General features: G+C 34.9%; 1 protein-coding gene across 16 annotated transcripts in view; it reads left to right on the forward strand.

Moving 5' to 3' along the window:
* The first annotated feature begins 1,585 nt into the window (after positions 1-1,585).
* Positions 1,586-18,457, forward strand: part of LOC139116220 (protein argonaute-2-like) — a 47,704-nt gene continuing 30,832 nt past the window's right edge. For all 16 annotated transcript variants that reach the window (XM_070678787.1, XM_070678789.1, XM_070678795.1 and 13 more), the window contains exons 1-7: positions 1,586-1,743; positions 9,702-9,996; positions 11,751-11,871; positions 12,425-12,606; positions 13,360-13,496; positions 13,874-14,096; positions 16,516-16,599. In XM_070678787.1, coding sequence (XP_070534888.1) covers positions 1,710-1,743; positions 9,702-9,996; positions 11,751-11,871; positions 12,425-12,606; positions 13,360-13,496; positions 13,874-14,096; positions 16,516-16,599 — 1,076 coding nt within the window. In that variant the 5' untranslated portion in view covers positions 1,586-1,709. The remainder of the gene's footprint in view (positions 1,744-9,701; positions 9,997-11,750; positions 11,872-12,424; positions 12,607-13,359; positions 13,497-13,873; positions 14,097-16,515; positions 16,600-18,457) is intronic.

Genomic DNA, 18,457 nt, shown 5'->3' on the forward strand with positions numbered 1-18,457 from the left:
ATATATGAACACCAAACAGTTGATGGAATGTCTACTCAATTTTCTATTGCTCAATTGCAGGAGACCAAGGTAGCTAATGATTAACAATAATTCACAATTGTGTTTAACTTGTCAGTAGCTTTATTACCCTTTATGCTAGCAAGATCATTATTGGTTAATGCAATATTGACTGTATGACGTAATATAAGGTGTGGCCAAATCTGTAGAATGTAGTACCTACCAAAAGTTTCCTTCACTTTGTATGATCAAGTAGGTCAGGATAGGTGACTTGCAAGTCTAGCCTGGCACTTAATAATGGGTAAGTGATACAGAAAATCGTACATGCACAACAAAGGGTCTAACTGACAGTTATGCAATGGTGCACAGTGTTGGCAGTTCTGTGTATTGTCGTAATGTCACCGTCTGGTTGATAATGAAAGCAAGAACAGTTACAGTCACATAAACCAGGTAGGGCCATACAAACATGGATCACATGCTTTCTACAAAAAGGAGTGAATATGAAGTCCATATGGCTACGAGTTCAAAAGACTGGAAAAACTCAAAACTTGACATTTTCTGTATACAACCCAAATTAATACTCAACCTGGTCCTGTAGATTTGACTTGTTTTATTTGTTCATCTGATTTTTCCCATTGACATCAAAATAAGACTGGCAAGATTTAATCCATAAGTAACATTGAAGTATGGTGCGTATACACAGGAACATTTAAGGAGAATCAATTGAAGATACGATATAAGATGTTTTCTCCCAGGAAAGAACAATGAACAAATGAACATTGCACTATCAAAAGTAATCTTTCTGCAGTCATCTGTAAATGCAGGGCCATAGTTACAGGGATTGGGTGAAGGGGGGGGGTGTAGGGGAGGTAAAAGACTGACAAATTTTGAACGTTAAATACAAAATTCTGCGTGTGATTGACATATCACGCAGTTGCTCGATCATGCATGCTGATACAAATTTGAGAATTCCAGTAGGGGTGGCTCAGGTTTATTCTAAAAACGGCAAGTTGTCACTTATGAAATATATTGCAAGTGATAGGAGTAACATCTCCCTGGCAGCTGTAATCGAAGACAATAATGATGCTTTAACTTTTGTTGAGTGTTTGGTTATTTTGCTGTCACTGTCTGAAGTATGCTGTATGCAATACAAATTTTCAGATATTATACACCTGGAAAATAAAGATAAAATCATTCATTATTCTTACTTTTTGTTGTGTATTTAAGAAGTAAAAAGCTTACTATTTTAGTTCCATTTCCTTATACCAGCAAATAAAGTAATTGATTTTGATGGATTTCATCCAGCAATTCACTTTCTTTTGTTCAGGTATGTATATAGAGACTATTCTTTGGGTTTCATTATACTTGAAAACTAATTACAGTAAGACTGGTGACGTAGTATAGCCCTTTGCTTTAAAAAGCAGTGTGTATGTAAGCACTCCTTCACATTACTCATGAATTTATTCTAATCAAGGGCTGAACTGGACTATTTTCAAGGAAACCACCGCTCAGACATGAACATTGGAGGCAAAATTATATCAAATGATAGCGGAAGTGTGGTGCCCGAAAAGCAGTCTGGGTAATAGAGGCTATGGCGCGATGAGAGGGCGCCCTTATTAGCATAGACTGAGCGTGTCTGTGTGTCGATTCGAATATTTCAGTTTGTAATCGGTTTCACGAAATTTTATGAAGTATAGTTAAAATATGCCACCATGTATCAACAGTCTATGCAACCTATGCCTATAGGTAAGTAAATCTAGTAAATTTATAACGTAATAGAGAGTGAATATGCTAAAATGTGACTAATTTCGGACCTTCAGTCTCTGTTGGCGAGCTAACCTCACAAAATGCCAAAAATAGGTCAAAACTTCCCCTTGAATCCGCATCGGTTTCTGTGTATTCCGATTTTCCAAAATATTCCGACTATATTTTTTTTGTAATGTTCATCGTATAAGGAAACGGATTCATGTTTACGCTTAGATAAAGTAGTGCCGTTTCCGAACACATTCACCCCGTGTGACTCACACCATCGGGTGTCCAATGCATTTACATACACGGCGTATCATGTCGGCGTTCTCTTTTGTTACTTTAGGCCAGTGTACATGTACAATACTGCATGTAGTGACGCATTTGTAACGTTTGTCCTTTCGAAATTCTGCCATTAGAGCTATGGAAGAGAAGGATTCTTTATGGCTTCTTTCAAGTAAAAGAGATTCGCCGCTCATGACCCAAACTTCTGATTCTCATATAATTATAAGGCAATACATTTCCTCGAGGTGTAAAGTATTTTTATGTCCCTTTTTTTACAACTGACATATCGAAATATACCCTGTTAGTGAAGTCATAGTCCCCTCCCCCATACACGGTAAACCGTATGTATATGAGCACCAACCATCACTTGATTAAGAGGTCGTGAGACACATTGTCACGCCGTGAAACAAGGCGGCTAAGTCGCAGTTCAGCAGCCCTCACAAAAGACCATAGATTAGCCTGTATGCCTAACGAAACTAAATTCATTAAAGGTTCTGAGACAATGACAATTATCAGCAGATATCAACCAAGCAGTGCTATTTTCTTCCTCCTTTTTGTGTCATCATTGGAGATTTAGCAGTATAAATATGACATCGAAACACATTAAATAATCGGTAATACCAGGTACCATTCAAGGACAATGTTTCCCAAAGTCCAATACAATAACAGCAATAGGGTTTTCTTGAAAGTTGATAGTAGGCCTCTACATCAGTAGATTTGTTGATGTTGAGAGGTCATGCTTCTTATGATCAGAAGTACACAGATATTTGTTTTTGATGACAAAAATCATCAGGTTGATATCAAAGAAAGAATTGTATTTTAACTTAATAAAATCTTATTTTGAAACATGACTCAAATTTGTGTACATGATGATTCATGAAGGATCAGAAACAATCAAAATAGTCTTCAAAAAGTACATCTTAAGTTGCAGTAAACACACTTATACATGTACATTAGCATCTAAGAAGAGTATGATCCTTGCCTATCACCCACAATGCTGTCAATAGCAGCACCCCATGTACTTTCCTTGTTCATGTGAGATTGTATTTGTGGCTTGTAAAGAATTTAGTTCTCTTGAATTATTATAGTTTTGCATAAAAAATGGTAATGCATATTAGAAAAACATCTGCTTATTTAAGATAGATCATATTCAACTCATTTTACTGACATATACACAGTGGAAAGTAATGTTACACATATGACAAATATTCTTAATTTTCATCACTGAGACTTTTTGCTCGCTTTCCGTTCTTAGAAATATCTTTGTGATCAATTTCACGTTGTTGATTTATGAGATTACAATATCAAACACAGAAGTACTGTATACTATCTTACAATATCAAACACAGGTACTGTATGCTATTTTTCAATAGGTGTGACATTTTGGTGTTCAATCATCATGAAATATGATATTTTATAGTGATATTTTAGCTTGCATTAGTGAATGTTGTCTATATCTCTCGTGGCTCTTGGTCACACAGTGAAGCCTTACAATTGCACGTTCATGTTACAAAATCAGATCGATTTACTTCACTGGCAATCTTAAACAAACTAATATCATCAAACAATCATTTTGATACATCATGCATTTTCTTTCAGAAAAAATCCAGATTTGTTGTCTTATTGTTGAAATCAACTAATTCTCCAATGTATACCTCACATTGCTGTTTCGTTATGCTATTGAAACTTTTTAATTTTCTAGTCCAGGACATTTGCTCATTGTCAACCACTGTTCGTACCATTGTACATGTATCTTGCCACCAAGATAATTTGTTGATATCAGACTCATGATATAAAGACTAGTTTTGTGATCATTGCATATTACAATGTTGACAGAAGGTAAAATTAGGGGATTTTTCTGGTCAGCATGCTTCAATTCAAGATGTCTTTTTTCTCTTAGCAGGTACATTCAGCTAGATTTTATTTATTGTTATTGTGTCCACAAACAAACTGCTGACACAAAACTTAAAAGATTCTTTATGTCAAATCGCTGAAGTTAATTGACCTGATGTGGTGCTTCAAACACCTAAAATGCTGATCAGGAAGAGGAAGTACATGTACTGTGCAGTCAATTAAAGTGAATAATTTACAGTAACCGTCTAAAACCAAACTGGTTAGGACATAAGAGAAAATTGTGTTATGTCATTACTGTAATGTCAATGATGAGAAACAAGTTGGGGTTTTGTCTTACCAACAAGGGACTGACTGCTAAGTTACAGCTACATGTAGTTCAAACCTGGTACATATATTTGCATATTATTGTGTATGCATGAACTTTTGAGAGTGATCTGAAAAAGGGTCTTTCCAAGCCCTACTTTGAGGAATCCTTGGCCTTTTAACCCTTTTTCTGTTTGGCATATAAGTGCAGTCCTGTCAAGTTGTTGGAAAACTGTTTGTTTTTATGTTTACATAGAAATTTGCGAACAACAGCTATCAATTTAGCAGGCATTTGGAGGAAATAATTTGTTGTGAGAGTCAAGTTACTGGCTTTCACCATTTATACATGTCACAATTAAATCTTTCTCAAGTGCCCCTGAAAATGGAATTAAAATCTTAATTTAAATTCCTACAATACCCTCAAAAACATGTCAAATGCCACCCCTCTATCTGTGATCAAAAATGTTCAAAGCCCCCACTATTACAAATGTATAGGGCCAAACATTAAAGGCGGAGTCTCCCTTTAAAAGGGCATGAAGGTGGCATTCATTCATAAAAGGGCGGCATTCATTGTGCAAGTGGACACCAAACAGGCAACACGCGGGTACACGCCCTCAAAAATGCCAATTTTAGTTTCCAGCCGCAAAAACGCAGACAGACTGCCAAGCAGTCAGCGCGAAGCTGCTGCCGATCGATTTCTGTGGTTATATTCAAATTCTAACACGACTGGAAGACAATTTTTTAGGAAATTCAAGCGTTGGTGATGGGGAATCAATGACCATTGGCGATTTGAACTGATCGTCAATCAAACGCTTGTATGAACTCTGTTTGCAGGATTTGTAAAAGGTGCTTGAAAATTGCGGCTTTAAGCAAACAATATTAATCAACTAATTAACTAATATTTTATAGCTTTTTTCAGTATTTTAGCTCTTTGTATCAACTCCAATATCTTCTTTTCCGCCGTGCACCCTGTGTTGGTATTTAGTATACTGCTTTCCAACACAGCATGTGTATCATTATGTGTACTGTGTAATTGTATTGCTGACAAATTAATGTCTGTCTGGACTTTAATTCAATCATCAACAATTATAGTATATACATACACAGGCTTTATTGTCAAATTGAACAATAAAGCAATAACAACACCCCCCTCAATATGCCTTCATCCGTAGTTCAAATTTTTTTGGTCCCTGTGTGTAAAAAGCACACTGAAGGCCAATAAGTGTGTCAGTCTGCCCGTAGACCAAATTTTGTAGAGCTCATAACTCAAAAATTATTACACCAACTGTGACCAGCTTTAGTAGGAGGAATGTTTGGATGATTATCTAGAAGTGAGTGCAACCCCATAGATGTGGCTTGCAGAATTATGAAAAAAATATATAATTATGATTTTTCATAAATTTCAAAAATGCATTGAATATTTATTTAAATTTGCGTACAATTTTCATATTTGTGTTTTTGAAATATTTTAACAGTTTTTCGCATCAGGAACTACATGTCTCGTTAGACCCAAAAAAAGATCGTTTCTAGTCACCGCATGTGTCATTTCAGAACCTGCACATCATGGCTTTGTTGGTGGGTTACCTGCTCATCAGTACAGCTATCCTTGATATCCCTGTTTGTATGTCAAAAATGCTGAAATAGCTACGGAAGAATTATGCAGCCAGTGATAGAACACAGTAACTTTTGCATCATTTGTGCAAAACCAGCATGGTTAGGAATAAAGGAAAAGAAAACCACGTCGCCGCATCACTTTTGTTGAATGTCAAGGACCAGAAAAAAATTTTTTTGCCTTAGTCTTGATTTGGATGACCTGATCATTTTAGGATGACCTGATTAACATACATCAAAATGATGGAGAAATTTAAATGTGTAAATACTGAGCCTATAATTGTCATTTTTTCAAGACAAATTTTCAAAACTGTTGTGTGATAGCTTCAAATGTATTAATAGGTTCCTTTGCAAATTTTAGGGCAGTTTTGTCAGAACATATTTTTATATTCAGGTTCCTATGTATGTGTGCTTTATGTTTTGTGTAAATGATAATGAAATTTGCACAATACTTTCTTATTTTTTGTGAAAAAATCAAGATGTAGCTATTTCAGCTATTCCATGTTTGATTTTTTAGGTGCCATGGACTGGTTCCAGATATAATCTTTTTCGATTACACTATGATAATAATAATGATAATAATAATAATAATTTATTTTTCTAGAGCGATTTCCATCAATAAAATATCAAACCGCTTAATACAAAGATCATAAAAATACAATGATTATAAAATGCACAGATAAAAGGACACATTCGACAATACTGCATGCTAAAAGAAATTTAGACAAGAACAACAAACAAGCAAACTTAGTCACAGTGCTTTCTAAAAAGATATGTTTTAAGAGATGTTTTAAAAGAAGCAAACAGACAATGACACCCGAATATCTTTTGGTAAGACATTCCATAGAGTTTGAGCTGCATTCGAGAAAGAACGGTGAACTGTCACCAGGTAAGAAAGATAAAGCTGGAGCCAGATTATGCAAAATTTTATAAAACAAAAACAAGAATTTTGAAATCAATTCTAGCATGGATAGGCAGTCAGTGTAGCTCCCACCTTACAGGTGTGATGTGCTCATGCAATTTTTTGCTCACGTGTTTATACACGTGAGCATATGTCGCAGCGATGTCTGTCTGTCTGTCCGTCTGTGTGTCTGTCTGTCTGTCGGTCCCATATCTCAAAAATGGCTTATCAGATCAGAATCAAATCTGGTACATATATACAGTTAGCAAATGGCAAGAACTGATTAGTTTTTGGTGGGTGTGACTTGCATACTTTTTGCTCATTTGCATAATTAATGATTTTAGAAAAAACGGATATACATTAAAAACGACCTTATACAATTTGATGAGATTTGCTACAAATGTTGATCACACCAAGATATATCAGCAGTTGGAACCATTAAGGGGTGACATGAAAGATAAATACTAATTTGCATATTTAATGAACTTTCCTAACTAGGGATATATGTCTGATTTGACTTGATCAAAATTAACCAAACTTGTATGTATATTAAAGATACTATGGTTTAACATTATTGAAAGTCATTAATCGTTTTAACTTCAGCCAATTTCTAATTTGCATATTTCATGAACTTTGTTAATTAGGGATATATATTTGAAATGACTGGACCAAAGTTGATGAAACTTGCTACATGTATTGAAGCCACTATGATACAACATTTTTGAAAGTCATTAAGCATGTTTACTTCAGCCAATTCCGAATTTGCAGATTTAATGAACTTTCCCAATTAGGGATATATATCTGAATTAACTTGATTGTAGTTGTTGAAACTTGCTATATACATCAAAGATACTGTGATATAACATTATTGAAAGTCAAAAGACATTTTTACTTCAGCCAAAACCTAATTTGAATATTAAATGAATTTTCATAATTAGGGATATTTATCTGAATTGACTAGATCAAAATTCATGAAACTTGCTATGTACATTAAAGACACTATTATTGAAAGTCCTTAAACATTTTCTCTTCAGCCAATTCCTAATTTGCATATTTAATGATCTTTCCTAATTAGAGAGATATATCTGAATTGACTTGACCAAAGTTGACAAAATTTGCTACACATATTTCAGATACCATGGTACAACATTATTGACAATCATTAAGCATTTTTACTTAAGCCAATTGCTAATTTACATTTTTAATGAACTTTGCTTATTAGGGATATATACCGGGATTTACTTGATCAAAGTTTACAAAACATGCTATGTACATTGATGATTATACCCGGTACTAGGTTAAAACAATATCGAAAGTCATTTCACATTTTCATGTCAGCTAATTTATAATTTGCATATCTAATGAGCTTTTTCAGCTCAGCATATATGGCTTGAAGGACTTGGCCAACGGAAATTACACTTGCTATATAAAGTGGTGATACAATAAGAGCAGTCAAATAACTTTAATATTTCTATTTCAGCTAATTACATATTTTATACTTCATGACCTTTTAGAATTAATCGCCGGTGATTATTGTTCATTATATTGATCACAATAATGTCAATGAAGTTGCAAACATGTGGCAAAGGTTCAAATTTACACATAACTTCAATATATAATGAAACACGTGAGCATTTTCAGTTCATATCTGGTGTATGTGTGACAACGAGCAGCAGTTTTGAAGAGTTTTTGAAGAGTTTTGAATTAACTGAAGTTTATAGAGGTGCTTATCATCGACACAGAATAGCCAGCTATTACACTAATCAAGCCGTGATGTTACAAAGGCATGCACAAGTCTTTCAGTGTTTGTGCAATCTAATGTAACATTTCTATTTCAACCAATTCTATGGAGAGCAAGTGATGCAGACTGACATAATTTCAAAATATGAGACTCAGTACTCATATTTAGACATGGTAACATCAATGGTCCCAACTCAAAGAGATGGAAGATCAACAGTTTTCTTGAACTTTGAACGAAAGTGAATCACTTCTGTTTTGGCATCATTCAAAACCAAGCAATTATCAATCATCCATTGGCGAATATAATCAATGCAATGTTCAACCATGAATGACGAGTCAGTAGCACATTCACATATCCAATATAACGAGTATCATCAGCAAATAACATAAGATCCAGTGCATGTTCAATTGTTATGTCCTCTAATGGTGCCGCATACAGTGTGAAAAGTAGTGGACCCAGTCCACTTCCCTGAGGAACGCCACAATCGAGATCACTTGGTTCTGACAATACCCCATCAATACAATACAGTCTGAATTCTATCAGATAAATATGATTCAAACCAGGCAGGTGCTTTTCCCTTAAAGCCGCAATTTTCAATCCTAGTTTTTCGCATTAGCGGAGTTCTGCCAGTCAAACACCTGGCCAGTACGATGTTTGATTTCTATACCATTAATTACACAAACTGATCTCAATCTTTTGTCACCTTTTACTAATCCTGCAAGCAGAGTTTATACAAGTGTTTGATTGACGGTCGGTTCAAATCGCCAACGGTCATTGATTCACCACCACCAACGCTCGAATTTCCTAAAAAATCGTCTTCCAATCGCATTAGAATTTGAATATAACCACAGAGTTTGATCTGCAGCAACTCTGCACCAGCCGGTTTGCAGTCTGTCTGCGTTTTTGCGGCAGGAAAAAACTTAAAGTGGAATTTTTGGGAGCATGTGCCTGCGTGTTGCCTGTATGGTGTGCACTTACACAATGAATGCCGCCATAGCTTCGCGCCCTTTTAAAGGGAGGCTCCACCTTTAATTAATGCCAAACCTGTGTTGTAAACGATGCAACAATACCTTGTGATCGATAGTGTCGAACGCCGCTGTCAAATCAAGCAATGAGAGAATGACTTCTTTTAGACTGTCAAGTGCTCGTAAAATGTCATTTTGAACTCAATATTCCTTTTTGTCATCATAGTCATATGACACAAGGGTCATGAAAGTGTAACTTTGATAAATAATATTTCTTATGTTTTTGACTTTTTTGTAGTGCCTCCAACTGCACCTAAGAATGTAGCACCTGGTCAAACAGGTGCAGGGGGGCAGGGCCCACCAGGTCCGCCAGGTCCACCTGGACCACCTGGCCCAACTGGGCCTGGTGCAGCAACACAGGCTCCAACTTTGGCAACAAGACAGTTCATGTGCCCTCGAAGGCCAAATCATGGAGTGGATGGGAGGCCAATTGTTTTACGAGCAAATCACTTCCAAATACGAATGCCAAGAGGTGATATCAACCATTACGATGTTTCAATTCAGCCAGATAAATGCCCAAGACGTGTTAACAGGTGAGTTTTAACTTACATGTAGCTGTGATTAGCATTGATAATTTTAAGATTATCAATTGTATTAGGTGTGTGTTTTCATTGGTAAGCCAATGTTGTGCAAATACAATGAGTATAAGCCCATAGTTTGGCAACATAAAAGTGAAAAGTGTGGTTATTATGCTGGAGGGACTTATACTCAAGCAACCTATGTTATCTGCCATAAATGCTTAATTTATGCTAAGTTATGAATGGTTATGGAACACCACTCAAACTTTCAATCACTTGAAAGAAATTGTAACAGACAAAAAAATTATAAGATTTGTATTCTCACAATCTCATATACTGGCATACCACGATTATCGATACTGATAGGCAACCAAAGCCAAAAGACAGCAAAACTCAGCAACGATATCCAAGCTTAAATATTAAACACATCATTTTATATCACTCTTTGAAATCAATATAATATGTGCATTTCATGAACAGTGGCCAGCAGGAAACAGTTGATTTCAGGTCCAGTGGTATTCTTGCATGTTTGATTTTGATTGTCTCACTTCTTGATCAATTTCATAGTTCTTTGGATATGAAGATGTAAACGAAAGTAGTGTTGGTAATTTTGCAGGAGTGTCCTGTTCATGTTATGACGAAAATCAGTTACATAAATCAAAAATCATTATAAAAACCCATCTTCAGTGAAACAGTCTGACATTGGCATTGAATTGTACAAGACCACCAAAATTTTTCTTTAAGAGTGTTGTCACTATGAAAAGTATATTTTCACATTAAATTATGGCTCCCCATCATCATATGCGTAATGACCAGCATATTCGGTACCTCTTAAATCTAGATTATGATAACTATTTCAAATTTTCATTCTTGCAAAAATTGGTTTAGTTGCCATAGCAACACCAATTTTTAAAGGAGAAAATGACTGCAAGCTGTGAGTGATTCAAGCACCCAGAAGAACTGTGAATGATTAACTGTGAAGTAATTTTAAGATAAAATGAGAGACTCTCCTTCTGAAAATTACTCAGAATGTTTTTTTGTCCTATTCACCGATTTCCAAGGAAGTTTGACCTTTCTTAGCATATTTTGGATATATTTCTTGCATGTGAATCTTTTTTTATTACAAACATTCTAATATTGTATTTTAATCAGAAACTACACTCTGTTACCATAAGAATGTTATCCAAATTTGTATCATGTACTAATAGTGTATTTATAAAAAACAGCAAATATGCAAAATTATGACCATAAATCCTAAACAAGAAGACAACATTTAAAAATTAAGATATGGTTAAGTGTTTACCAGAAAATCTTCCCTGCTTCTGTGTAAACGTGTGAGATTAGTTCAGTTGTTTGAAGTGTTTATGGGAAACTTCTCCTTGTTTAGTTACCGTATTTATAATTGTTTAAAGTATCATCAAATTGTCCTTTTGATCATTTTTCTCTTTCTGTAAAAAATGCTAGGGGCAAGATTTGTAATCAGTGTATAGTTTCCTAGGGAATGCTATTTTCAGATTTGTCCAAATCATGACAACATTTGTGTATTGAAATTTTGGGGCAAATTTGTGTACATTTATCATGCTCATAGTGTACTACATTAATGTAGTACAGTAATTGCTATGTAACACTTCCATTAAGATGGGCTTTACATTTGAGACTCGGCAATGGAGGTACCTGTAGCTGTATGGTTTTGTATGTGACGATTCTAGACCACTATGACACCTTTACCCACCCTTACATGTTTTGAATATATACTTTCTCTTTTGTAGGGAAATCATTGATACCATGGTGAAAGCATACAGTACAAAGATCTTCAACAATCACAAACCAGTATTTGATGGAAGGAAAAACTTGTACAGTCGTGATCCGTTACCCATTGGTCGGGAAAAGGTATGATAAGTGATAACTTTTGCTGTGAGTTGCTATGAGCTGTCAAACAGTTATAAAGGAATAACAGAAAGATAACGATATTTAGAATTCAATGTGCTGTTTTACTGTATGAGGAAGTTTGAACTAAAAGAGGTTTAGGAATGGATTTGATCGAATGAACGTGTCTCTTCCATAATCACAGTATGCAGTTGAGCTGTCAATGTATTGTGTTTACATGTCATGGTATCTGTTGCCGTTTTGTTCCTGAATTCTATAATATTTTTCATTATTGATTAAAAGTCCAGGTACCACCAGTCCAAAATGTACTTTTAAGCTTGGTTTACTGATTTCTTGAAATGTTCTCATTAAATGTTGTTCATTTATGATGAAATCAGAAATATTGTTCTTTTGACCAATGATATATCTATAAGATGCAAAGTAACCAGGCAAGACATTGGCTGGCTATCTGATCAATCAGTGCGACCAGCTTTAGAATAGATGATGACATTATGAATGTTCTATCACAGATATTGTTTGTATTTACAACGTACCATATTATGTGTCGGATTTACAGGTGGAACTTGAGGTCACTTTACCAGGGGAAGGCAAAGACAGAGTTTTCAAGGTTGCTATTAAATGGGTTGCATTAGTTAGTCTGTTTGCCCTGGAACAAGCGCTAGAAGGCAGGATACAAACTATACCATTTGAAGCTATTCAAGCCCTAGATGTAGTGATGAGACATCTGCCTTCCATGACGTAAGTAACATCTCAGTAACAGAAATCTAAATTACACACAACATAGACAGTACAAGAAAATACCACTGTCTGTAATTCGTATTTGGTGCCATGATTTTCATGAAAAAACACAGCAAATCCTTAGTAGTCATCTGATCCCCCAATAAACTTATTCTCCTTTGAGATCGAGAATCGTCTTCAACTCTTTTTACCTCCAAGATTCATCTATCACTATTTGCTTGCATTGAGCGAAACCAGTACAGACAATAACATGTCCAGTGACCAGTTTACTGGACAATTTAAAGAACCCCAGAAATCTACATAAACATGATTTTCATTGACATGTCTTTTGTAGACATTTGAAGATGATGATTTTTCAAAGAGGCATAAAATGGTCTATAATTTCACATTCCTTACCAGGTAATAGGTAAAAAACACAACCAGATTTCATTGCCTTAACCGAATATAGTAGCATAAAAATATCTGACTTTCTATCCAGACAGAAGTTAACTTCGAACATATCTGTATCAGTGGTAGGCACTCTAAACCAATCATGCTGTCCCTATAAACATCATAAGAGGTTTTATACTGCCTGTACAGTGGTTCATATTAAAAGTATTGGGATTAAAAGCATTGTATTGGAACAGAAAGATATGCTAATACAGGGAAATATCCAGTTGTGTACGTTAACACCTGACCACTTACCCCAAGAAAATTAAAATCTTGGTTTCTACTTCCCAGTAATTGTTGTAAATATTGACTTTAACTCTTCAGGTATACTCCTGTTGGTCGGTCATTCTTTTCTGCACCAGAAGGCTATTACCATCCACTTGGGGGAGGACGTGAAGTTTGGTTTGGCTTCCATCAAAGTGTACGACCTTCCATGTGGAAAATGATGCTTAATATTGATGGTGAGTATGGATGAATGTAGGAATATTTCTTGAATGATGATCATGTATGATGTAGATGATAACTAAGGCGTAGCAAATAGTGCAGCCATCAAAGCTTGTGAGCTCTACTTCTGTGAAGACATTTTATGTTAATTCTTCAGATTTATCATTATTGAATAGGAATTCCCACAGCCAGTGAACCCCTATTATAAGTCTTGTGAACATTTATTGGTCTTTTTTGTCGCCGTTACTCACTGTATTTATAGTAGACAGATAGCAGTGCAGTGTGTAGGTTGTGTGTGGTTTCTTCATCAGGAAGGAAAACTTCAAATATGTGTAATAGCCTTTACCATTCATACACTTTTAAATACTCATGTTGTAATGAATTACCTTTCCAGTGTCTGCTACTGCTTTCTACAAGTCCCAATCTGTCATAGAATTCCTGTGTGAGGTGCTGGATTTCCGTGACATCAATGAACAACGTAGACCACTTACAGATTCCCAACGTGTCAAATTTACCAAAGAAATCAAGGGCCTCAAAGTTGAAATTACACATTGTGGTAGTATGCGAAGAAAATATAGAGTGTGCAATGTGACAAGGCGACCAGCACAAACTCAAACGTAAGTTAGTCATCTTGGTGGCCTTCTAAATTTGGTCTTGGCTGTACGTGCATTCTTGCATCTTCAGCCGTAACTGAAACATGCACTACCCAATTTTATTCTAACCTGGTTCAAATACAAGGTTCTCAGGGATGCATATGCAAGTCACTTTGTTTTGCAACACATGTCCACCAAATCATGCGAATCATGTGAACTTATTTTCATTCCATTTAGTATTCTTGAATGTTACTGGTAATGCAAGTTTTACCCATAACTAAAAAAATATGCACTTTTTACAAATAATGCAGGTTATCAAGAATTTTCTACAACATTTGCTGAAATGGAAGGGAGCATTCTCTACATATGAAATCATATAAAAACATGCCTAAGCTATCATCCTGTTGCAAATCAAGTAATGCAATGCTGGCCACCTCAATCAAAACTTGATGTAGGGTTTGTTCTGTAAATGTAAAATCAGTTGCCACCCTCCTGCCTTTTTGACAATGAGATACCTCAAGGCATGATGGTTGTCATTTGTTTTCTACAGTACAGTATGTCATCTGACCAACTTTACATTATCAGTAGATTTGATCCTTATATGATATTGTGTGTTCAGGAAAATAAAACTTATGATAAACTTTCTAAACACAGTTTTTTTAGCTCCGCTGTCAGCGACGCGGAGCTTATCAAATAGGTTGATTTTCCGTCGTCGTCCGTCGTCCGTCGTCCGTCGTCGTCGTCGTCGTCCGTCAACAATTGCCTCTCCTCTGAAACCGCAAGTCCAATTGCTTTGAATTTTATATGCAGTTCACTTTAGGTGACCTTACTTAAGTTTGTTCAAATCGTGGTGAAATTTGCATATTTGTATTTTTGGGGCAAATTTTGGTGTTTTTGGTAAAAAAATCTTCTTCTCTGAAACCGCTTGTCCGATTGTTTTGAAATTTGATATGCAGTCTACTTAGGGTGACTCCAGTCAGATTTGTTCAAATCATGGTGAAATTTGCATATTTGTATTTTTAAGGCAATTTTTGTCATTTTTGGTAAAAAAATCTTTAAAAATCTTCTTCTTCAAAACTACCAGTCAGATAGCTTTGATATTTGGTACATATGTCCCTAGGGATGATCTATTTCAGATTTGTTCAAATTGTGCAGAAATATGCAAATTTGCATTTTTAAGGCAGTTTTTGCCATTTTTGGTCAAAAAATGTATTTCTCAAAAAGTACTGGTCTGATAGTTTTGAAATTTGGTGTACAGGTTTCTATAGATGAACTGAGTAATATATATTGAATTTCTGATGAAATCTGAAATTTTGTATTTTGGGGCAATTTTTGCCATTTTGGGTCAAAAAATGTGTATTTCCAAAACTATTCATCTGATAGCTTTGAAATTTGGTATACAGGTTCCTACAGATAAACTACATGATATTATTGAAATTATGATTAAATCTGCGATTTTGTATTTTTGGGGCAATTTTTGCCATTTTTTGTCAAAAAATGTGTATTTCTAAAACTACTCATCTGATAGCTTTGCAATTTGGTATATAGGTTTCTACAGATCACCTTAATGATATTTGTTGAAATTATGATGAAATCTGCAATTTTAAATTTTTGGGGCAATTTTTCCCATTTTTGGTCAAAAAATGTATTTCTCAAAAAGTACTGGTCTAACACCTTTGAAATTTGGTATACAGGTTTCTATAGATGAACTAAATTTGATCTTTTGAAATTACGATGAAATCTGCAATTTTTATTTTTAGGGGCAATTGTTGCCATTTTTGGTCAGAAAATTTTATTCTCAAAAAACTACTCATCAGATAGCTTTGGTTGACATGTTCTTAGGGATGATCCGATGTGATATGTTCAAAGTATGATGAAATCTTCAATTGTGTATTTTTGCATCTTATTTTAGCCACTTTTTCCTGGCCACTGCATTGAGCTATCAAAGATTTCCACCTTCTTCATCAAATGTGTAAAAATAGTTATTCTCTCCATAAACACAGCGGAGCTATATCGGCCGCTAGGTCGCTTGTTATTAAGCAGCAGTCCATTTATCAGAGGAAGCATTGTGAAATTCTGTGCAATTCGTGACAACACGTCTCTACTGAGAATTGCATCATTTGTAATACTATTCGCTGGTTTTATGTCATTGAAAACATCAAGATATTTTTATACCTTTCATGTACACAATAATCTTTAAATCAGTGACTGAGCAGATGGCTGAACAGATTGTACTCCTTCTTTATCTGTTATTCAGTACATCTACCTCATAAAATTTGTATACAGCTCATTCAAAATTCATGCTGCTGGCACAAATGCACATCTGTCACCTAGCAATATCTTAGAGAGATGGCAAACTTCTTTACAAGATAGCAATAAACTGTAATAAACTGTCTGTTGTTGAAAAAAAACAATAAAATACAATTTAATGTATTGTTTACAGATTTCCCTTACAACTAGAGTCTGGTCAGACAGTTGAGTGCACAGTAGCAAAGTATTTCAAAGACAGACATAAGCTGAATTTACAGTAAGTATACGTTATTTAAAAGAAATAGTATAATCTTTACCTGTATATGCACATTGTCATTGTTATTCATAATAGTTACAATGTGCTGAGTCCAATGTTTTTGCTGCCATGCCTGTCGTTCTGGCATGTTTTTTTCTCTGCCAAACATAAGTGGATCAGCTTCCATTCTGTATGTGGCTGACTTCCTACCCAAGAGTCCTTTCCAAATATCAATGTTTATCAAGAATTGAAGCTAAATGACAAAATGTTGTTTCAATTTCACCTAAGTTGGCCAACTTTTTTTCCCCAAGTGTTGCCCAATGTACCCTCTGATATAAGTATGCTCATTACTTTACAGGAATTTGTTGTATGGGAAAGAGGCATTGTGGCAACAATTTAAACTCTTTCATGTCTGCAACCAGAAATGTAGCCTCTCTTTGATAAATTTCTGCTAAATACTACAGAGGAATAGTGCTGTATGTCTACAAATAAGTCATATTCTCCAGATCTCTGTTGTATAAAACATACTTTTCAGCTACCATCTGGCAGTAACTGTATAGGCCTGCCCATTTTGCCCAAGGAAAATGTATAAATAAGCCTTTGTGATAAGGAATACAAATACAAGATATGAGCTATGTAATTAGATCTTGTAGGAGATCCAGCATGAAATTGATCGTTTCATTATATGCCAAATATGAAACATGTTTACACACATTGATATCTTTCTGGATTAGGCGACTTGAAAGGAAAATTTATACCATAAGCACAATTGTATTTTAAATTAGTATGTATTATTAATGTTTTCAAGTACCATTTTATGTTTTCAGTGTAAAAATCTTAGGCTATATTGAAAGTAATTTAATTTCCTGTTTAGAACTCAATGTTGGCTTTTAAAAAAATTCCAGAGCTCTAGGAATAGAGATGTTAGGGAATTATGATCAATAGCAGTGTAAAGGAATATGGAAACGTAGATAAGTTTTTTTTTTGAAATTGAAATTATTGAAACGATTTAAATAAATTGCTAAAATTGTACTGTACAGTGTTCCCTGGTTTTACCATTGACTGTAGAATGGTGTTTATGGGTTCAGAGCCATGGTTATGATATGTAAAGGTATTGTATACATGTCACCTCCTTCATGCCTCCATGATGTTAATCCTGTAAGGAAAATGTAAATTCATGCAAATATTTGCAGATTCTCAAGATTTTTATTTGACACTCAAAAAAATTACGAATTGCCATATTTTAGTTGAATTCGACACAAATCACCTTTTTTTTATGGACACTAAGAGAAAAACCACCAAGGTACACTATGTGTTCGTACTATGGTTGACAGGCCACATAAAATATACCCAACATTTATCTACTATTTTGATTCATGACCTACACTACTCAGAGAAAAGGGAAGCAATTTCAGTCAATGAAAAAGTACCATATCTATTTTGGTAACAAATTTTTGGGATAAAGATTATGAAAAAAACAAAAAGCATGCCACTACAACAACACTTTTACCATATGCCACTGGCCAGAAAAAAATCTTTGTTTTGTCTAAATTATGCCACTACAACACTTTTGCCATATGGCAATGACCAGAAAAAAGTTTTTGTTTTGTCGATATTGACATTTTTATTTTGCCATCAATGAACAAAATATTTCATATTTTCTCAGGAAGGGATGCATATTAAATATAGAAGTATGGTAGAAGGAGACCTTGAGTCATCTTAAAAATTAAGGAGGTGTAATGACTCCTTGGGTAGAGTACCAGAGTTGTGCTCAAAGGATGGCAAGTTTGTGACCTTGGTGAGGTCAAAGTAATTAATGGGCTCAATATCAAAGGAGGAGGAGTTCAAGACTAGATTAGGGTTTTGTGCTCTTGAGCAA

The sequence above is a fragment of the Ptychodera flava genome, chromosome 17 (genome assembly GCF_041260155.1).
Source record: "Ptychodera flava strain L36383 chromosome 17, AS_Pfla_20210202, whole genome shotgun sequence".
In the NCBI taxonomy this organism is placed as follows: domain Eukaryota; kingdom Metazoa; phylum Hemichordata; class Enteropneusta; family Ptychoderidae; genus Ptychodera; species Ptychodera flava.